Here is a 22,973-nt window from a genome sequence, read left to right as displayed (position 1 = left end):
AAAAAACATGGTTTTCTACATTATGTTTAATTTTTTATTTCTTTACTTATGACAATCCTTACGGTATTACCATCACACTGCTGTGCTATTTTAGATTACCGTGCTTGTGACGAGCCATACAGCACTTCCATCACACAGCTGTGCTATTTTGGATTACAGTACGTCTGACGAGCCATACGGCACTACCATCACACTGCTGAGCTATTTCAGATTATAGTACGTCTGACGAGCAATACGGCACTACCATCACACTGCTGAGCTATTTCAGATTATAGTACGTCCGACGAGCCCTACGGCACTTCCATCACACTGCTGTGCTATTTTAGATTACAGTACGTCTGATGAGCCATACGGCACTACCATCACACTGCTCAGCTATTTCAGATTATAGTACGTCTGACGAGCAATACGGCACTTCCATCACACTGCTGAGCTATTTCAGATTATAGTACGTCTGACGAGCAATACGGCAGTTCCATCACACTGCTGTGCTGTTTTGGAGTACAGTACGTCTGACCAGCCATACGGCACTACCATCACACTGCTGAGCTATTTCAGATTATAGTACGTCTGACGAGCAATACGGCACTACCATCACACTGCTGTGCTATTTTAGATTACAGTACGTCTGATGAGCCATACGGCACTACCATCACACTGCTCAGCTATTTCAGATTATAGTACGTCTGACGAGCAATACGGCACTTCCATCACACTGCTGTGCTATTTTAGATTACAGTACGTACGACGAGCCATACGGCACTACCATCACACTGCTCAGCTATTTCAGATTATAGTACGTCTGACGAGCAATATGGCACTTCCATCACACTGCTGTGCTATTTTAGATTACAGTACGTCTGACGAGCCATACGGCACTACCATCACACTGCTGAGCTATTTCAGATTATAGTACGTCTGACGAGCCATACGGCACTTCCATCACACTGCTGTGCTATTTTAGATTACAGTACGTCTGATGAGCCATACTGCACTACCATCACACTGCTGAGCTATTTCAGATTATAGTACGTCTGACGAGCAATACGGCACTATCATCACACTGCTGTGCTATTTCAGATTACAGTGCCTCTGACCAGCCATACGGCACTACCATCACACTACTGTGCTGTTTTAGATCACAGCACCTCTGACAAGCCATACGGCACTACCATCACGCTGCTGTGCTATTTTAGATTACACTGCTGCTGACATGCCATACGGCACTACCTTCACAGGGCTGTGCTGTTTTAGATTACTGTACGTCTGACGAGCCATACCATCACACTGCTGAGCTGTTTTAGACTACAGTACATCTGTCAAGACTTCTGCAACTACCTCCACAGTGCTGTGCTGTTTTAGAGTACACTACTTCTGACAAGCCTTCTAGAACTAACTTCACAGTGATGGGCTGTTTTAAACTATACTACTTCTGACAAGACTTTTGACACTACTGTCACAATGTTGTGCTGTTTTTGATGATGGTGCCTATTTAGATAGCAGCGTATGGTGGGATTTTGGTTATAACCGAGGTAGACTGGCACACCTGTGATGTTAGAGGTAATAAATGTTCCTTGCCTGACATGTTGTTGAAATGAAGAACACAGCCTAGCCAGTCTCAGTTGCCTGTCTGTTTTCCCTTCTGGGCTTTGCTCAGTTTTCTCTCCGCTTTCTTCTCATGACTGCTCGGTTTCTTGTCCGGTTTCCTCTCAGAAATTTCTCGGATTCGTGTCCAGTCTCATCTCTGGGCTCTGCTCACTTTGCTCGCCGGTCTCCTCTCAGCTTTCTTGTTGGGTTCTCTCTCTGGGCTCTGCGCGGTTTCCTGTCTGGTTTCCTTTCAGGGCTCGGCTCGGTTTCCTGTCCGATTTTCTTTGAGGACTCTGAAAAGCTATAAACTTTACCAGCAATTTAAGCAGGGGCAGGAAAGGAAACTTTCAAGGAAAGGTAACCCGAGTAGGCGGATATGACTTGAGCATTACGGCATTGTTTTGACAGTGTTTTAAGTCAGAAGGCTGGTGAGAATAGCTGACTATTTGGTGTTTCATGTCCATTATCTGACAACGGTGTGGAAGACGACACTAATGTATTCTGCATATACGGTTTGGCAATGTACCGGAGAGGTTAGGTGTTGTGTAGAGGACGGTTTAAGTTACATTCCGTATTCAGGGAAACGCCCCCTGTTGTATATAACACTTGAGCTCTTCTTAAAACACCAAGGCACGGCCAGAAATGTAAATTAAGATATCTCTTATATATATATGTAGACCAGTAGATTATCAGTCATTCGGTTCAGTAATAGGCGTACTGGTGCTTATATCGAGATAGACTCCGCTGATAAACAAACGGGTATTCCATAGCGCAGTCTTGCCGGCACCAAGATGTTTTCTCGGATGTTCATTCTTCTCTTGGCTGTTAGCCCCGCATTCTGTTTCGGAGAAACTGAGGATGTCTCGGACAAATCTCACAAGGATTTAGAGGAGCTGGCGGAATTCGCTGTGGGTGAAATCTATGGGAAGACGGACGGTCGGTTACCCCCGGTGAGGGTGGTAGACGTACAGAAACAGGTAAGGTCTCACGCTGAAACATGTAAACAGGGTGGGTCTTTTTAGAATAAGCGAGAAACAGCCTCTGCGAGGTATAAACTTCACAGAGTGAATAAAAGTGTAAATTACAGATTACATATACGGTACATGTAATTTGATTTTCCCAAAGCCGTCTGTGCTGGCATACATGCATGACTGAATGTCATATTTGAATCCTCTAACACAGTTGTGCTAGTGCGATTATTCCTTTTTCCGCATTTTCTTAAAACAAACTGAAGGTGATGCGATAAGAGTGTATGGAATGAAGAGTACCCAATCTTAGGCTTGTACATGTACTCATGGACACATTGTATCTAGCAGACAATTTTACTGCTTTGTTGAAGGTTTCATCTTCTCAAACTGGCTGAATGAGAATTTTGTACTGGTCTACTCTGTCGCCTTACCATAGGCCTATTGTATTTAAAAAAAAATATATACGAACGCGTAAATTTCAAACTGAGCTGTATTAGATATTGAACGATCTGTTATGTTTCATGTCAAATGTTTTTGGCCTGCTTGTGTATTTGTGGATGAAATCCGCGGGTTTTCCTCGCACCATAACCCTGGCCGCCGTCGCATAAAGGAAATACGGCGTAAAACACCAGTAAATAAATATATGTTACATATGCATAGAAGGCGGTATGATGATAACTGATAACACAGGTAACCAAGTTTTGTATTTCATTTCTGTCACAGATTGTAGCAGGGGTCAACTATTTCTTCACGCTGCAGATAACGTTTCCGGACAAGTCTGTAAGTATAGGCCTATATATACATCCATGTTCTCTGTCCAATCCTTCAATTTATGTAATTCATTATAGCATAGACCTTTCATGTGTTGCATGCCGCACGCCATCGTGTTGGTTTGCTGGATAGGGGTTTAACATTCGCCTCCAGCAACACACTCATGACGGCGTCTCATTGTAGTAGACCTGACTCCCTATACCTGCATATGAATTGTGCTGCCTCAGTGGAATGTCATTCAGGGTTTAGGATCCAAACAGTTTTTGTACGCTTGTTCTGATCTAATTAGCATGACAAAACATATTGCCATGATACGTAGGCATACAATCGGTGTACTCTTCATTAAGTTTGTTTGTCCATGGCCCTGAAGTTACGAGTTCGAATCCGGCCTTGAATGACTTGATCACAGCTGAAAATCTGGAAGTTCGTCAGGTAAAGTGTGGACGCCTCTACAGAATTCTGCCTGTCTTTCTTAAACTTGAAGTCATTCACGCGGAAGCCGTATTACTGATCATACCGTAAACCTCCATAAATAAGCACATGAATGAAATATATCCATAGGCTTTTATGACGTGGAATCATTTCTCTGTACTACACGGGCGATAATATATTTAATGGCGACAATCACCTTTGTTCAACCTCAGGTTCAAACCGCCATAATCTTGATTATTTTCAGATTTCTTCACCTCTGTCGGTTATAGACCTACATACATGTACGCGCAACAGTGCGTGCTATTTTTGATAAAGGAACAGTTATGAGCTTGGCCTCAAGCAGAACATATTTCAATTTCACACAAAACCAACATGTTAAATTGTTCTTTCCAATAAATAGGTGCACGTGTGTGAGGCTACCATTCACACGCAGCCGTGGAAACAGACCCGGGAGCTGCTCAAATCTGACTGTCCCTCTATGATTGACACCCTAAACATAGGCAAGGTTGTTCAACAACTCTCGCTGTCTCCATCTGATCCGGAAGTGGAGAGAGCGGCCAAATTTGCTGTGGAACGGTTAAATCATCAGTCAAAATGTTTCAAAGACGCTCGTCTTGAGCTTATCAACAAGGCTTTGGTAAGTTTTTGCATAATCATGAAAATCACTATTTACCTTGATGTAATTTGTGTAGGTAACGGTGATTGACGATGCTGTGTGATGCATTTTGTTTTTCCTGTGGAGAGGATGTACATTTGCATCACCACATACTATACATTGACCGTTTTAACGTAACATAACCAACAGGTGTTTCTGTTCTGAATCCGCCAGGCGGTCATGTCGAACATTAGCATCTACCCTGGAGTTGCTCATGAAAGACATGTAATTCATTTTCTGTTACGCAGGAAACTGAAGACGTCATCACGATGGATCTGACAGTCTGCGAATGGCCATTTTCGTCTTATCATTTTGAGAAAAGAATACCGTACCCGTGTGCCCTTCAGGAAAACGTAAGTCATCTGAGCTCTATCAATACTTGTCTGATCAGTATTGACACCACACGTGGACAGCCATATACTTTGCTCAGGGCAGGTGCATTTTACTTTTGACATTTCTGCATCTTTACTGCCTTTCACCATGACCACATAACACTTTATACGTCCCCATTTGCGGCCTGCAGCCGTCGCATCACACTTCTACGTCCCCATTTGCGGCCTGCAGCCGTCGCATAACGCTTATACGTCCCCTTTTGAGGCCTACAGCTGTCGCATAAATTAACCGTTTTATTCGTTTTATTTCTCTTTCCAGCTCCATGACTGTCACGTGGCGGTGGACACGAAGGACGGGGCTCCTGTCAAACTGGTTGGAGATTTCCACTGTAGTGGATGTTGATGACACGTGTAAATCTGTAGACTGTTTTCATAGCTGACGACATTAAGCCTTGTGATTATGTACATAGCCGCATGTCTTTTGTTTCAATGAATAATGGCCATTGATGAATGTCCGTACTGATGTATGTGTATATTTATACTAAAATAAAAGTTAAATTAAAAGTGGTGTGTAAGCACTGTTTGATCTTGTGATTTATTTATTTATTTGATTGGTGTTTTACGCCGTACTCAAGAATATTTCACTTATACGACGGCGGCCAGCATTATGGTGGGTGGAAAACGGGCAGAGCCCGGGGGAAACCCACGACCACCCGCAGGTTGCTGGCAGAGCTTCCCATTTACGGTCGGAGAGGAACCCAGCATGAGCTGGACTTGAACTCACAGCGACCGCATTGGTTTGAGGCTCCTGGGTCATTACGCTGCGCTAGCGCGCTAGCCGACTGAACCACGGAGGCCCCTTGATCTTGTGAGATTAAAGTATTTTTCAGCTTGGTCATATCCTTAGGCCCGTATATATGGGCAATGAGGTAGAAAGTGAACCTTTGAACCACCATCAAAACACACAAAAGCCTTGATCTTGCCATTTTGACGTCAGAAGACACAAATTTGTTTTCTGCTACAGCATAGTTTCATCAGACTCCTCGTAGCGTTCTGTACATGATTTCAGCCGGACCATCAAAGTGGTTTGTGTATGTAAAGAATTGGGTACGGTAACGTGCTATACATGATTTCAGCAAGACCATCAAAGTGGTTTTTGTCTGTAACGACATGGTTACGTAACGTGCTATACATGATTTCAGCAAGATAATCAAAGTGGTTTGTGTCTGTAAAGACATAGTTACGGTAACTACATGATTTCATCCATACCATCAAAGTGGGTTCTGTCTATAACGACATGGTTACGGTAACGTGCTATACATGATTTCAGTAAGATTATCAAAGTGGTTTTTGTCTGTAACAACATGGTTACGGTAACGTGCCATGCATGATTTCATCCAGACCATCAAAGTGGTTTTACCGGCCCGGATAGGACAGTAGAGAGTCCGTGGTTACGGTAACGTGATATACATGATTTTAGCTAGACCATCAAAGTGGGTTCTGTCTGTAACGACATGATTACGGCAACGTGCTATACATGATTTCAGCCAGATCATCGACATGGTTACGGTAACGTACTATGCATGATTTCAGTAAGATTATCAAAAGTGGTTTCTCTCTGTAACGACATGGTTACTGTAACGTGCTATACATGATTTCAGTAAGATTATCAAAGTGGTTCTCTCTGTAACGACATGGTTACGGTAACGTGCTATACATGATTTCAGTAAGATTATCAAAGTGGTTTCTCTCTGTAACGACATGGTTACGGTAATGTGCTATACATGATTTCAGTAAGATTATCAAAGTGGTTTCTCTCTGTAACGGCATGGTTACGGTAACGTGCTATACATGGTTTCAGACAGACCATCAAAGTGTTTTTTGTCTGTAACGGCATGGTTACGGTAACGTGCTATACATGGTTTCAGTCAGGCCATCAAAGTGATTTTTGTCTGTAACAACATGGTATGGTAACGTGCCATGCATGATTTCATCCAGGCCATCAAAGTGGTTTTTACCGGCCCGGATAGGACAGTAGAGAGTCCGTAGTTACGGTAACGTGATATACATGATTTTAGCTAGACCATCAAAGTGCGTTCTGTCTGTAACGACATGATTACGGCAACGTGCTATACATGGTTTCAGCCAGACCATCAAAGTGTTTTTTGTCTGTAACGGCATGGTTATGGTAACGTGCTATACATGATATCAGCCAGACCATCAAAGTGGTTTTTGTCTGTAACGGCTTGGTTACGGTAACGTGCTATACATGATTTCATCCAGACCATCAAAGTGGTTTTTGTCAGTAACGGCATTGTTACGGTAACGTGCTATACATGATTTCAGTAAGATTATCAAAGTGGTTTCTCTCTCTAACTACATGGCCCCAGTAACGTTTAAAGGAAGGAACAGGTTGATATCCATTTCTGACCTCAGTCTAAAATTTTAAAGCCTTACTTTTTGACTTAGCACTTGTCGGTATTTCTAAATGTGATGGGTTTGTTATAAAATAATACTTGTATTAAGTGCTCATAATTCTAAATCCTAGTTATGATTCAAACTTCGCTTATATTCGGTTTTTGAATATTGATTTAAGTTGATGGTTTCGTGTAAACAGTCCGTAACCCTTATGGTGTCATCTCATTGAAGCATATCGAAATGAAAACGTGCATATTACTAATTCACACCCAGTCACAATTTATTTAATTGTAGTGTTACGCCGTACTCAGGAATATTTCACTTATACGGGGGCCTCCGTGGCTCAGTCGGTTAGCGCGCTAGCGCAGCGTAATGACCCAGGAGCCTCTCACCAATGCGGTCGCTGTGAGTTCAAGTCCAGCTCATGCTGGCTTCCTCTCCAGCCGTAAGTGGGAAGGTCTGCCAGCAACCTGCGGATGGTCGTGGGTTTCCCCCGGGCTGTGCCCGGTTTCCACCCACCATAATGCTGGCCGCCGTCGTATAAGTGAAATATTCTTGAGTACGGCGTAAAACACCAATCAAATAAATAAATAAATTTCACGACAGCAGACAGCATTATGGGGGGCGGGGGGAGGACCTTCAGAACTCCGGGCAGACCTTCCCACGTTACACAGCCAGAGAGGCAGACAGCATATACTGGGCTTCAAGCCAGACCGATAGCATCGGTGAGAGGCATCTGGGTCACAGTGGTGCCCTAGCAGGCTAACCAATCGCCCACGGAGTCCCCCCACTCACACGCCCACCCTGTCATAAGATATATGACAACTGCAAAGGTACAACTGGAGCTCTAGTACACATACGCTGCGTCTTTCGTTTTACAATCTGCTAATATATCTTGTTATCAGAAAGTTTGAAAGTTTGTTCACAAAATTTTTCAAAGATTTGTGGAAGTTTTGGCTCTTTTTAACTTTCCTCTGAAGTATCTGTTAGGAAGTCGTCCGTGTCCGAGTGGTTACAATGTGCTTGGCTTTCAGGCCCCCGACTCGCCAATGTTTAGAATGACACATCTATGCCGTGTCTATCACATGGGCGATCACTTGTTTTGTGTGTAAGGTCCTTTATAAATTTCCACGGTAATTCTAAATTTTAGAATTAGACTAAAATTAGACAGAGTGAAGGCCTGCATATGTCAGGACTGGGCATGTGTGAACGCATTAGCATGATTAGGAGATGACGACAGAAAGCTCCGAACTGGCGAATCACATGCATAGTTTTAAGGTTTCTGAGAGACAAGGTGCTTCAGTTTTCTGGCAGTAGCCAACGGGTATTTTTTTTGTTTGTTTAACTCTGAGTCTCTTCACACACTTCTGTTCTGTAATAACCGATGATTCCAAGTAAGAAAATCAGTCCTTTTCCGGAACTTAAATCTAATTTCTGCATGTCTTTTTCACTGATCATGCACTGATCATACACCAATCCAAAGAGAACCATTTCACAAGTCTTACAGACGATCTTGTCCAGTCGTCCAGAGTATTTGACATTTGGCATCATCGCTTGGATCTGGATTGTGGTTTATCTCTCGGTTAACATCCATGGTTCCTCAGAAACAATCTTGACCGTTACAATAAATTAGGAAGATTTTTTAACCTTCGCCTTATCTATTGGCCTCATTTTGACTAGTTTAGCAACCTGTTGCGTGCATTCACTATTCACATAACCCCTGCCGAGGACAAAATACAGGTGAGGTCAGGTTACGACTGTCGCTGCTCGGTACGCCTAGGTATACCTCTGTCTGTGAACAGAACAGGCTAGCCAGATAATCCAGATAGTTACCCAACAGAATTGACTTCATAATCCCACAATCATGCATCGCGCACTTTGGGCTATACTTGTATTGTCCAGTGTTGTCTCTCATCCACTTGAGGAGAAGGCTAGACTTCATAGTGAGAAGGAAACTGTACTTTTGGCCGAAAGGATTGTTGAGCTCTACAACTCCGACATCGAGACCAAGGTTGAGCTGTCTGAGGTGTTGTCTCTTCACAGAGTGGTAAGTGTATACTCGTGTGATAATCCAATAATTTCGCTTTTCATTGGATGTATGCTGACGAGTAAAAATAAATACTTTCGATATTTTAGAGATTATATGGGAATCTGTAAGGACCAGCATGGATACATTACATCTGGTATCATGGCCAGATTTGTAATGTGACTATCACAAAGAACATCAGTCAGTACCCATTGGTTTCTGGCTCTGTGTGGCTTGTACAGTATTATACAGGGTAATGCAAACGGTTATTAGATCCGTTTCGTGTACATCTATCTGGATTTGCCGGCATATCTACGCGTATTTTGTCATTATGGATGGGAATGTGTTCACTGTATCATTAAGCTTCATAGAAGGTAATGCACACTTAAGATATACAGTGTATAGATCACCCAGACTTTGTCGAATTTCTCCTCCGTTATCGCTGAACAGGGACAGGGTGAAGGTGACCACGCTGTGAAACACATCCTACAAGCAGACGTTGTCCCCCGCGGCTGTGACAACTGTGCGGTAAGACTGTATGTAAATGTGTAAAAGAGATAAGTTTGTTTTAGCTCTCTAATAAGGAAACATCATTCCCAAAACATTACAATAATACCGGCAGGGAAACAGTTCAGTTCAATACAAGAACGCCCAACTGAATTATAATGATGTTGTATATGGTACAATTGTTTTTCCCTGAAGAGTAGAAGCACTCAGAGAACAAAATCAGCCATAGTGTTTATATCTTTAAACCTGTACTTGACAAATGCATGACGCTAATTTACGGTAACATTATCCCTATGTGCATGGATATAGAAGATAGAATTAATATCACATCATGTATTATGTATTTTTAGGCAATCCGCTGTCACTTTATAGCAGGCATAGGTGGTTCGTCTTTAATAAGCTGTGTGTGTGGACGCCCTGGTGGATTTAAGCCGGTCCCCTCGGATGACAGCGGTGTCTTGGGCGCGGCCAGATACGCCGTGGAAGATTTAAACAGACGGTCAAACTGCGTGTACCAGTACAAGCTTGTGACTGTCCAGCAGGCTCAGCTGAAGGTACCGTGTATAATATGTCATGAGGCAGACATTTGTCACGATGGTACATACGTGAAGGGGGAGGTATGTGTTATGAGAGAGATTTGCTTGAAATTTGAGAGAAACCAGTGACTGACAGAATTTGGTACTGTTCTTGTCAAAAGGGGGTTTTGGTTTAAGCTGTGCAGTATATTGTTCAATACTGGCTGGTCATTCTCCGTTAACAGCCAAGGACGTTTGTAGGTGTCTGTATTCTGTATGACACATAGGGCCAAATGTGTGACACCAACTGAGAAGTTTGTGTCAGTTCAATAAGGGGCATAGGGTCAAATATGTCACACCAACTGAGAGGCTTGTCAGTTCTTCATGGTGCATAGAGCCAAATTTGTGACACCAACTGAGAGGTTTGTGTCAGTTGCACATGGGTTATAGGGCCAAATGTGTGACACCAACTGAGAGGTTTGTGCCAGTTCCATGACTTATTGGGCCAAACGTGTGACACCAACTGAGTGGTTTTTGTCTGTTTGTAATGGTTTAAAGGTCAAATGTGTGACGCCAACTGAGTGGTTTCTGTCAGTTTGATATGGTGGGTTATAGGGCCAAATTTGTGACGCCAACTGAGAAGTTTGTGTCAGTTGTATATGGGTTATAGGGCCAAATGTGTGACACCAACTGAGAGGTTTGTGCCAGTTCCATGACTTATTGGGCCAAACGTGTGACACCAACTGAGTGGTTTCTGTCTGTTTGTAATGGTTTAAAGGTCAAATGTGTGACGCCAACTGAGTGGTTTCTGTCAGTTTGATATGGTGGGTTATAGGGCCAAATTTGTGACGCCAACTGAGAAGTTTGTGTCAGTTGTATATGGGTTATAGGGCCAAATGTGTGACACCAACAGAGAGGTTTGTGTCAGTTGTGTATGGGACACAGCAGATACAGCCAATGAGACATCATATTAATTATACTTTTGTTAGTAAAGTTCTTCAGCTTGCCATGTTTACTATATTTTCATGAACAAATATTTTCTCCAAATCTCCCCAATGCAGCATTCAACAATAGCGTGTACGATTATCTCGATTATCATTATTGCTTTAAGTAAATTCAGTTCGCTGCATATATGTACATACAGTGATGACGAATGTTGTCATGTTGTGGCACGCAGGCCTAACACTTTGCTCACGTTTTCTATTTTACTTGTCAGATAGAAAACGGCGTTGACTACCTGCTAAACATCACCACTTGTATGTACAGACCCAGTGACATGACAACCAAGGACGATCCATGTCAAAAGATTCATCCTGAAATTGTAAGTTTTGTTTTGCCATATGTTGTGTATGTTGGACTTTAGCCTTTTATATGTGAAGGTGAGACAACTGGCCCACGAGGATGATAGGGTTAGGGTACATGTCTGTGCCCGTATGGTGTATGCTTGGGCACATGTCTGTGCCCCTATGGTGTACGCTAGGGTACATGCCAGTGCCCGTATGGTGTACGTTAGGGTACATGTCTGTGCGTATGGTGTACGCATGTGTACAAGTACATACAAACCAGAGCAACAACAACGACGACAGTGTCATATCTGGCAAATGGTCACACGTAACCGGTGAAATAAGGCCTATTATCAATTTACCTCCGTCAGGGTTTTATTCTAACTATTCTTATAAGTGCTCAAAGTGTAACAAATCACTCACCTCTAGAACCATGGCTTAAGAAGAATTGGGTAAGAAGAAATTTATTTATTTATTTGATTGGTGTTTTACCTAGGTAATAAGAGAAAAGTCAGTGATGTTAATTACTATGTATTAGATGTCACTGATCTAGAATTACAGAAATGTACTCAAAATGCTGTATTTTCATATACCACCCAATGCCGGATAACTACACGTGCAGCTGACAAAAAATGTCATCTTTCCGAGCAAAATGTTACTGAAGAGTAGGTTTGAGTCAATTGATTTAAAATTAAGTTTCACATGGAGATGTGACTGCAGTACAATGCTCAGTATTAAATGTAAAAGCCGACACACTCAGTTTGGTACTTGTACTTCCTGTGTCTAATATGAGGGGATGAATACTATTTTCTGGTCACGAGTTTTCCTTTGCCAGATTCAGCACTGTGATGTTGAGGTGTTAGTCCACCCCTGGGAGACACAAGAAGCTGTGATGACAGCGTTCAAGTGCACAGGCTGTGCCTAAACCACGAACTACAGTTACACTGATAAACTGATCATTACTACATGCCAGGGCCTATGAAGCATGACAAGTTATCCCGCGTGAGCCATGGGAGTTGTTACAGTGGCACAGCAGTGTTGAGATCATGCTGTTGCATGTGTTTGTATGCTGGTTGGTAGATAAACTTTCGTGAGCTCTTACGTTTTTCGTAATAAACAAACCCAGACTTTTTTGCGTCTCTTTTTTTCTTAATAGTAAATAAATTACAACCTAGTGGAAATATAAGGTAATATTTATATTATTAAATATATTTTATTAATGTTTTACCAACTTCTAGAATGTTTTGAGAGCTGGATTCGACCAATTATTTATTTTCATTGTTGTTCAGCGTGATATACAAAAGATGTGTCTTTAGTGGTCAAGCGCGTGTGATATTCTGGACCGAAAGCATCACGGCAGATGACTGCGCCAATAACAGGAAATATCAACAATATGTGTAGGCCTACAGAAGGGTATAGAACTGTGTTGTTATATTCAGCTACACTTCAATAAACGCTATCAGGTATTTCATCAGTTAAGGCCCAGTAATACCTACACTTACGACTTGTCAAGACAGCATACGAGTAAAAAGCAGGTAATTGTCTTAAATGCTGGAAATCTTGCATGATAAATCGTGGAGGGATGTTGGCGAATCGAACGATGCCCTCAGTGGTCGGCTGTGGTGTTTGTGTCTGACCATTTCCATCAGTTATATACACACTTTTGTCATGCGATCCTGTTATTACCGCTGATAAAATGGTGTACTGCAAGAGCCGATGGGCCGGTTTAAGTGTTACTGCAAATATTTTCTTGGGTTTTAATCGGTTAAAATTGGCCATGACTGACCACGATCAAAAGATTTTGACAAATTGCAGAGGTTGTATATTTATTTCTTTCATTTTTGTTTCATGCCGTACTCAAGAATATTTTACTTATACGGCCGCTGCCATCTTAGCGGTGGGAGGAAATCGGGCAGAGCCCGGTGGAAACCCAAGAACATTCGTAGGTTGCTGGCAGACTGGAGTGGCGGCTAACATGAACTGGACTTGACAGGGGTTGTATAGGTAGCGGCAATCCTGCATGTAGCTCTAGTTTGACTTGGCCTTTGACTCTGGCATATGGTGTAGATTACTTTGACAATTACTGTCAAAAATGAAATAATAAGTCCCAATGCTGAGTATGAAATGAGGAGTAGTTGGAAGATGGGATGGTCATAGTGGCATTAGCCTAAATGTTAAGTTCCTGTTTAATCAGGACAGAAATCCCTGTAGTGCAGGAGTATCAAAGATCACACTACTGTAGGATTATCAAAGATCACACTCCTGTGGGAGTATCAAAGATCACACTAATGTGGGAGCATCAAAGATCACACTAATGTGGGAGCATCAAAGATCACACTACTGTAGGAGTATCAAAGATCACACTACTGTAGGAGTATCAAAGATCACACTACTGTGGGAGTATCAAAGATCACACTAATGTTGGAGCATCAAAGATCACACCACTGTAGGAGTATCAAAGATCACACTACTGTGGGAGTATCAAAGATCACACTACTGTAGGAGTATCAAAGATCACACTACTGTAGGAGATATTATATCAAAATTTATTCAACGTTTCCATTCCATCATAAAACCAGTCATTCTTAACACACAACTGTCAACATAGAGTTCAACAGGATCATTCTTCAAGTCTAAGACACCAGTACAGGACCAGCATTAACATGTTTGCCTGTTTGGCAAAGGAAACAAAGTATCAATACAGACAACAACAAATGACACTCCCAGAGGTCATGAACTCTGGGGGATGTGTTGTTCCTATGTGCTAAAATACACATACTGTACACAATGTGGGGGCGTTAAAACCAGTGATGATATAAGGAAATACACCATGGGTGACAAATGATAAAAGCTAATGATTTGAAACATTATAGTTGATAAAACAAAACATTGTCGCTGATGATAAAAAAAGAATATCATAGTGGATGAAATAAAATGTAGTTGATAGACCAGACCCTCGTGTTTAAATTGACAGCTGTAAGAGCAAGTGCATGTGAACCTGGACAACCTATGAGGACATGTGAGTGTACAGGGACATTTCTACATTAGGCTAAGCATCAATCACATTTACTTCCTTTCAAACTTGATTGCATCATAAACATCAATAATATCACACCACATTCAGTCTAATACACTAATACAGAATCTAACAGAAATGGATCATTTTTAATAACTTTAGTATGACAGGCTTAAGTCAGGCAAAGCTGCCAGCAATATTGTACCCATGAGCATTCATGGGACATGAACTTACCACAATAATACCTGAAGCTGGTCAGTTTCTTTGGTATACCATGATTTATTTGATTGGTGTTTTAGGCCGTGGTATAACTTGAGGATTGGTGTTTTAGGCCGTGGTATAACTTGAGGATTGGTGTTCAACAAAATCTCTATCCCTGGAAACCATAGTAACACATCTGATACAAGAGATGCCCTTCACAAATATGGAGAAATGGTTGACATTTTACAGAACTGATCGCATGTTTACTCATTTCTTTCACAACAGCGATCTTCAGGCTCCTGCAAACACAGTCCAGCCTTAATAAATTACAACGAAAAAGTTACAGCAATGGTGCTTTTTTCAAACCTTGGCCAGAGTTCAGGTCTGACTACTTTCATTTTGCTCTCAGAAGAGCAGTACTAATCATAAAATTTACGAAACATTTCATAAGCAACGAAAACATACTGAAACTTACATGTATGATAAAATATTTCCTCTAAAATAATTGAACTTCATTCACCTTAACAAATGCCACATGCTTCAAAAGCAGCTCTCAAAAACAAAACAATTATGATCCAAGCTGAAGATATGGTGAACACACCCACCATTACAATGTTATAAATACTTCATACAAAGATCAATTCACCCAAACATAATCACACAACCCTATGTCCAGTGAAGACATAGAATGTAGCAAAGAGAACGTTACCAGATAAAATAAAACCAAAATCTTAACCACTTTCTTATATGTGTTATTCAGTTACCCCGAGTCAATAACTCCCCCAATCGCTGTGCACTGATTGACGTCCATAACGTGTGTTATGTTATATGTGTTATTCATTCACCCCGAGTCAAGAACTCCCTCAATCGCTGTTCACTGATTGACATGTCCATAACGTGTGTGTGTTATGTTATATGTCTTATTCATTTACCCTGAGTCAAAAACTCCATCAATCGCTGTGCACTGATTGACATGTCCATAACGTGTGTGTTATATGTGTTATTCATTTACCCCGAGTCAATAATTCCCTCAATCGCTGTGCACTGATTGACATGTCCATAACGTGTGTGTGTTATGTTATATGTCTTATTCATTTACCCTGAGTCAAAAACTCCATCAATCGCTGTGCACTGATTGACATGTCCATAACGTGTGTGTTATATGTGTTATTCATTTACCCCGAGTCAATAACTCCCTCAATCGCTGTGCACTGATTGACATGTCCATAACATGTGTGTGTTATGTTATATGTGTTATTCATTTACCCTGAGTCAAAAACTCCATCAATCGCTGTGCACTGATTGACATGTCCATAACGTGTGTGTTATATGTGTTATTCATTTACCCCGAGTCAATAACTCCCTCAATCGCTGTGCACTGATTGACATGTCCATAACGTGTGTGTGTTATGTTATTGTGTTATTCATTTACCCCGAGTCAATAACTCCCTCAATCGCTGTGCAGATTGACATGTCCATAACGTGTGTGTGTTATGTTATATGTGTTATTCATTTACCCCGAGTCAAAAACTCCCTCAATCGCTGTGCACTGATTGGTATGTCCATAACATGTGTGTGTGTTATGTTATATGTGTTATTCATTCACCCCGAGTCAATAACTCCCTCAATCGCTGTGCACTGATTGGCATGTCCATAACGTGTGTGTGTTATGTTATTGTGTTATTCATTCACCCCGAGTCAAAAACTCCCTCAATCGCTGTGCACTGATTGACATGTCCATAACGTGTGTGTGTGTTATGTTATTGTGTTATTCATTCAACCCGAGTCAATAACTTCCTCAAATGCCGTGCACTGATTGGCATGTCCACTTTACATGTGGACATCTGTTTTCTGTGGGTGATTTGGATGAGCACAAATTCTACAACATCCTTAACACTATATGGCCTTTGGCATGTCCAATGTTAAATCCCCATGGACTGAAGCCATCCCCATACCATGGACCAGATATCATGGCATATCCAATGTTAAATCCCCATGGACTGAAGCCATCCCCATACCATGGACCGGATATCATGGCATATCCAATGTTAAATCCCCATGGACTGAAGCCATCCCCATACCATGGACTGGATATCATGGCATGTCCAATGTTAAATCCCCATGGACTGAAGCCATCCTCATACCATGGACAGGATATCATGGCATGTCCAATGTTAAATCCCCATGGACTGAAGCCATCCTCATACCATGGACAGGATATCATGGCATGTCCAATGTTAAATCCCCATGGACTGAAGCCATCCTCATACCATGGACTGGATATCATACCATGGACTGGATATCACGGCATGGTCCAATGTTAAATCCCCATGGACTGAAGCCATCCTCATACCATGGACTGGATATCATGGCATGTCCAATGTTAAATCCCCATGGACTGAAGCCATCCTCATACCATGGATTGAAGCCATCGCCATACCATGGACTGGATATCATGCTGATGTACACTTGATACTGTCCTCATCAACAAGTCCTTACAAACAATACTAGTGTAACTTTTTATAAACATCACTTCTGCCAAATTAATCTCACTTTCAGGTAAATGCAGTCAATCGAAATATTTTGTGGTTTCAACACATTATTGGCAAATAGACAGATCTAATTTACGTGGATACATGTATGTCCACAGCAATATGCAGTGTGGAATAAAAACCTTGATAAAAGTAGCACAGTGAAAATGGAGCCCAGATTACTCAGCAGTTAGAAGATAATTCATCGGGTGTGTCCCAGTTCATCACATGGACAGCCAATATCACTGGGCAGATTACTGGGCTATCCACGTTCTCATATGATTGCTTGTTAGGATTCCTTTACCGTATTTAGATATGTCTCAGGTTTCAAGGATATTAGGCTCCAAAGCGTAAAATTAGAACTGAGTATGCATACTAAGTTAAAGCAACAGAGTACCTGTGTTTAATACTACAACAACATACATGTACCTTTAAATCTGAGACTAAGAGCACAGTTACACAGTGGGCAGAAAGAATCAAATTCATCCTCTTGCTCATGCTCTTTAAACACATGAACACTGTTGTCACCATGGTGTCAGTACAATCCTTGAACTGTTGTCACCATGGTGTCAGTAGAATCTTGAACTGTTGTCACCATGGTGTCAGTACAATCCTTGAAATGTTGTCACCATGGTGTCAACACAATCCTTGAACTGTTGTCACCATGGTGTTAGCACAATCCCTGAACTGTTTTCACCATCGTGTCAGTACAATCTTTGAAATGTTGACACCATGGTGTCAACACAATCCTTGAACTGTTGTCACCATGGTGTCAGTACAACCCTTGAACTGTTGTCACCATGGTGTCAGTACAATCCTTGAACTGTTGTCACCATGGTGTTAGCACAATCCCTGAACTGTTTTCACCATCGTGTCAGTACAATCCTTGAACTGTTGTCACCATGGTGTCAACACAATCCTTGAACTGTTGTCACCATGGTGTCAGTACAATCCTTGAACTGTTGTCACCATGGTGTCAGTACAATCCTTGAATTGTTGTCACCATGGTGTTAGCACAATCCCTGAACTGTTGTCACCATCGTGTCAGTACAATCTTTGAAATGTTGTCACCATGGTGTCAACACAATCCTTGAACTGTTGTCACCATGGTGTCAGTACAGTCTTTGAACTGCTGTCATCATGGTGTCAGTAGAATCCCTGAACTGTTGTCACCATTTTCAAAACTGATTTGGGCATTTACAATAGGCTGATAAATAAACTATAATTACACCTTGTGAGGCCATTTAGTATCTATGCACAAAACCACGGGATACATATGGTATTTAAAAAACAAAAACATATTACGATAAAAAGACACAAAGTCAATAAATTTGTCTAATGAGTTATACTAAAGACTAGAAATAAAAATGCTGACTAATAAATGTGTGTTTTACAAAAGTATAACACTGGCCATAAAACTGTGAAAGCGAAAGATCTTCCTGTATAAAGCATTGAATGAAAACAAATTACTGTACTGACTTTCTTTATGAAGCAAAATAAATGTGCAGCCAATACTTGCAATGCTGAATGCCAAAGAGAACGCAAAAGGTCTGGGTAATTAAAGACCCACCATATAAATGCTGCTATATGCACATGAAACAGGCAGAAATGGTATCGTGTAATATGGAATGTTGAAAACTATGTAAAGATACCAAACTGAAATACTGACAGCTTTTTCTCTTCATCTTCCTCAGTCTGTTCCCAACAAATTTCCCACATTCTGCAACAAGAACCACATGACAAGCCATACAGAGATGTTCAGTCACATGATCCAGCCATGACAGGATTCCACACTTGCCCTCTCTGTGTGTAGTCATACCCTCCTTATCCAAGCTTCACCACGTGCACTGCGGCCAGGCTGACACACCGCCTTCACCATGTGCACTGCGACCAGGCTGACACACCGCCTTCACCATGTGCACTGCAGCCAGGCTGACACACCGCCTTCACCATGTGCACTGCGGCCAGGCTGACACACCACCTTCACCATGTGCACTGCGGCCAGGCTGACACACCGCCTTCACCATGTGCACTGTGGCCAGGCTGACACACTGCCTTCACCATGTGCACTGCGGCCAGGCTGACACACCTTCTTCACCATGTGCACTGTGGCCAGGCTGACACGCCGCCTTCACCATGTGCACTGTGGCCAGGCTGACACACCGCTTTCACTATGTGCACTGCGGCCAGGCTGACACACCTTCTTCACCATGTGCACTGTGGCCAGGCTGACACGCCGCCTTCACCATGTGCACTGTGGCCAGGCTGACACACCGCCTTCACCATGTGCACTGTGGCCAGGCTGACACACCGCCTTCACCATGTGCACTGCGGCCCAGGCTGACACGCCGCCTTCACCATGTGCACTGCGGCCAGGCTGACACACCGCCTTCACCATGTGCACTGCGGCCAGGCTGACACACCGCCTTCACCATGTGCACTGTGGCCAGGCTGACACACCGCTTTCACTATGTGCACTGCGGCCAGGCTGACACACCTTCTTCACCATGTGCACTGTGGCCAGGCTGACACGCCGCCTTCACCATGTGCACTGCGGCCAGGCTGACACGCCGCCTTCACCATGTGCACTGCGGCCAGGCTGACACACCGCCTTCACCATGTGCACTGCGGCCAGGCTGACACACCGCCTTCACCATGTGCACTGTGGCCAGGCTGACACACCGCTTTCACTATGTGCACTGCGGCCAGGCTGACACACCTTCTTCACCATGTGCACTGTGGCCAGGCTGACACGCCGCCTTCACCATGTGCACTGTGGCCAGGCTGACACACCGCCTTCACCATGTGCACTGTGGCCAGGCTGACACACCGCCTTCACCATGTGCACTGCGGCCAGGCTGACACGCCGCCTTCACCATGTGCACTGCGGCCAGGCTGACACACCGCCTTCACCATGTGCACTGCGGCCAGGCTGACACACCGCCTTCACCATGTGCACTGTGGCCAGGCTGACACGCCGCCTTCACCATGTGCACTGCGGCCAGGCTGACACGCCGCCTTCACCATGTGCACTGTGGCCAGGCTGACACACTGCCAGGAATAAGTTCTCCATCTTGTTACTTCATTCTGCTTCCTGCTCATCTCCTGTTCAGTCTGAAGAGTTTCTACATCACATTCATTTCACATAGCTGTTTAATAATTATAAGTCTTTTATCCTGTGGAGATAAAGGCATTGTCTTTTTTCTTGGACACTTCAGGTGAACTTCATGTACTTGATGGGGATAAAGTGTGAAGTTATACACGTAGTTTGTTCACAAAACACCATTTCACACCACATGTACTTAAACACTTTCCACTCGTGTTTTCACATGGGTGTCGCATATCAGCAATCTTGGGTCTGTGAAAAAAAAATGCACATTTACTTGATATCTGTTTATAAATTGTCTTTGAAGTTTTCCTTTTCACAGTGTAGATTAATAAAACATTTCCCCAGTGCGAATGTTCCACACAGAGAAACACTGAATGTCAATGACAATCAAACTATGCCCTCTTTGACTTGGGTTTACAAAGAGGGGGAGATAACCTCAGTCTGTGTGATCCTGAAATATCAGCTTTGTAATCCCTGAACCTTCCTCCAGCGGAGTCGCACAGAATGGGCACACAGCACGGAACCCATGGCAACCGTGAGGGATTGGGACTTGCGACCAAAATCTGCAGGAAAGGAAATATAAAAACTGTCAATGATAATTTCATCTGTGAAAAAACAATTTTACTAAAAGGAGTCTGATGTACAGAGAGCACCAGAGAAAGGCATATAAAAAATGAAATATAGAGAATGCTGACTTTATACTAATTGTCTTTCTAATCAATCTGCATCTACAGCGAAAAAAACAAAATCCCCCCCCCCCCAAAATACTAATACTTTTCTTTCTTAGAAAAGAACAATAAAACAGAGGCCTCACTTGACTGTGCACTCAGATGCCATGTGAGCGCAGGGACAAAAACTGAAGGTAGGCGGGTCTGCATCTACGTAGAAACTCAGCTCTGACCCGAGCTTTAGCTGTACAAATGGTCCAACCTGAATAGAGAAAAACAGGGACTTACTGACCAGGCTTTGTTACAATGGGTTTTCTACATTCAGAGGACAAATGAAATTCATCCACTCACTTCTGTTACCTGGGCAGTGGGGGTCATTAATGATGTATCAGTCTTCATTAACATTACTGCAGGAACAATGAGTGAGAATAATCTGCCTTTAGATCAGGAAATATGCACCATGTATTCTTGTAATAGTTCAAGTATTGTAGACTGGCACAAACAAAAAAGGAGTATGACTAGTTATATATGTTCTTCTTCCAAACTTCTCATCACGTAAATCCAAATGCAATTTATGTCAAACCATAAAATAGTATTCAAAGAAAAAGACTTCAACTTGGAAAGAAACTGTATGATTTTGCACATTATCAATGACAAACAAACTGATGTTAAAGAGCGATGCCACACATTGAAATGTTGGTGAGTTACTGACTGTAAAACAAAGTGGGCAAGTTCTGTTAGCGTTGTTCTCCATGTGTCCCCACTCATGCTGACCATGGACGTGGCCACACTTGAGGTAGACGTAGGGCTGTTTCTCGGAGGCTGCTGCCCGGTGGCGTGTGGGCAGTACCAGGGTGTTGAGGCCCACTGGGCATTGAGGCCGGCCAGCATTCATCTCCTGGATCTGGTGCTCGAACTCCTGGTCACTCTGTAACAACAACAACAGCAATTATATAATACACAGGTTTCGAGATGTTACCACAACAAAGTTGTGAAGTGACATTAGCCTACTTGATGGCATGGTAGTGACAATGTGCCACTTTTAACATGGGGTGGTACATGTATATAGAATGGAACTATGTTAACATAATGAATTCAGGTCACCCTATTGTACAGATAAGTTCATGTAGACGACAGGTACACAAACTTATATCACTCAAAAATGCGAATAATACAAGCTTCTCTGTCTGAACCCTAAATGTAGACTGGGCAAAGAAGTTTGTGTTAAGCAAAGCAATTGGTTGTTACCACATCAAGTCCAGCGGGCCATTTTAAAGTTTACAACAAATTTCCACTTGTTTGGAAAATGTGGCACAAACTAAACAACGACTAAAGAGCCTTTGCATGTGGTATCAAGTATATGTTTTCTTCTTCAACAAGGCAATAATCTCTATTTTAAGATCTTTAAGCTTGCACAAGTTGTCTCCCCTAGTTAGTCTTCCATCAGAAAACGTCTATATAATTGGAGGATAAATTGAAAGTCAAATAACATCAATAAATCACTGAGACAATTACGATCCCACATCATCATGTACTGATGAGTGACCTGTGGAGGTTGAAGCTATTTACGTCGTGTGTGTACAGGAAACACGCCGAGTGACCTGTGGAGGTTGTGGCTATTTACGTCGTGAGTGTACAGGAAACACGCCGAGTGACCTGTGGAGGTTGTGGCTATTTATGTTGTGTGTATAGGAAACAGGCCAAGTGACCTGTGGAGGCTGTGGCTATTTACGTCATGTGTGTGTACAGGAAACACACCGAGTGACCTGCGGAGGTTGTGGCTATTTACGTTGTGTGTTTACAAGAAACACGCCGAGTGACCTGTGGAGGTTATGGCTATTTACGTTCTGTGTGCGTACAGGAAACACGCCGAGTGACCTGTGAAGGTTTTGGCTATTTACATCGTGTGTGTACAGGAAACCTGCCGAGTGACCTATGGAGGTTGTGGCTATTT

The 22,973-nt window shown here is 42.6% G+C and overlaps 3 protein-coding genes across 3 annotated transcripts in view; 2 read left to right on the top strand and 1 right to left on the bottom strand.

The window, feature by feature from the left end:
- The first annotated feature begins 1,580 nt into the window (after positions 1-1,580).
- On the top strand, positions 1,581-5,316 carry LOC135468341 (uncharacterized). Its single transcript, XM_064746540.1, has 5 exons — positions 1,581-2,564; positions 3,279-3,335; positions 4,159-4,395; positions 4,662-4,766; positions 5,065-5,316. Exons 1-5 carry the CDS (start codon positions 2,379-2,381, stop codon positions 5,146-5,148), a joined length of 669 nt encoding a protein of 222 aa, XP_064602610.1. The 5' UTR covers positions 1,581-2,378; the 3' UTR covers positions 5,149-5,316.
- Positions 5,317-8,970: 3,654 nt separating this feature from the next.
- LOC135469362 (uncharacterized) lies at positions 8,971-12,614 on the top strand. Its single transcript, XM_064747992.1, has 5 exons — positions 8,971-9,210; positions 9,640-9,717; positions 10,047-10,250; positions 11,428-11,532; positions 12,330-12,614. Exons 1-5 carry the CDS (start codon positions 9,028-9,030, stop codon positions 12,417-12,419), a joined length of 660 nt encoding a protein of 219 aa, XP_064604062.1. The 5' UTR covers positions 8,971-9,027; the 3' UTR covers positions 12,420-12,614.
- A 7,609-nt stretch (positions 12,615-20,223) lies between these two features.
- The window catches only part of LOC135469349 (uncharacterized), a 54,073-nt gene continuing 51,323 nt past the window's right edge, over positions 20,224-22,973 (bottom strand). The window contains exons 14-16 of the mRNA XM_064747977.1: positions 21,732-21,947; positions 21,166-21,281; positions 20,224-20,914 (exon numbers count right to left, since the gene is read on the bottom strand). Coding sequence (XP_064604047.1) covers positions 20,788-20,914; positions 21,166-21,281; positions 21,732-21,947 — 459 coding nt within the window. The 3' untranslated portion in view covers positions 20,224-20,787. The remainder of the gene's footprint in view (positions 20,915-21,165; positions 21,282-21,731; positions 21,948-22,973) is intronic.

This window comes from Liolophura sinensis, chromosome 6, assembly GCF_032854445.1.
Source record: "Liolophura sinensis isolate JHLJ2023 chromosome 6, CUHK_Ljap_v2, whole genome shotgun sequence".
NCBI classification, from domain to species: domain Eukaryota; kingdom Metazoa; phylum Mollusca; class Polyplacophora; order Chitonida; family Chitonidae; genus Liolophura; species Liolophura sinensis.
This window is presented reverse-complemented; position numbering and strand designations above follow the sequence as displayed.

Coding starts and splice junctions, on each gene's coding strand:
- LOC135469362 (XM_064747992.1), top strand. CDS start 9,028: ATGCATCGCGCACTTTGGGCTATACTTGTATTGTCCAGTGTTGTCTCT. Junction 9,211..9,639: donor TGTTGTCTCTTCACAGAGTG/GTAAGTGTATAC, acceptor ATCGCTGAACAG/GGACAGGGTGAAGGTGACCA. Junction 11,533..12,329: donor AAAAGATTCATCCTGAAATT/GTAAGTTTTGTT, acceptor TTCCTTTGCCAG/ATTCAGCACTGTGATGTTGA.
- LOC135468341 (XM_064746540.1), top strand. CDS start 2,379: ATGTTTTCTCGGATGTTCATTCTTCTCTTGGCTGTTAGCCCCGCATTC. Junction 2,565..3,278: donor TGGTAGACGTACAGAAACAG/GTAAGGTCTCAC, acceptor TTTCTGTCACAG/ATTGTAGCAGGGGTCAACTA. Junction 4,396..4,661: donor AGCTTATCAACAAGGCTTTG/GTAAGTTTTTGC, acceptor TCTGTTACGCAG/GAAACTGAAGACGTCATCAC.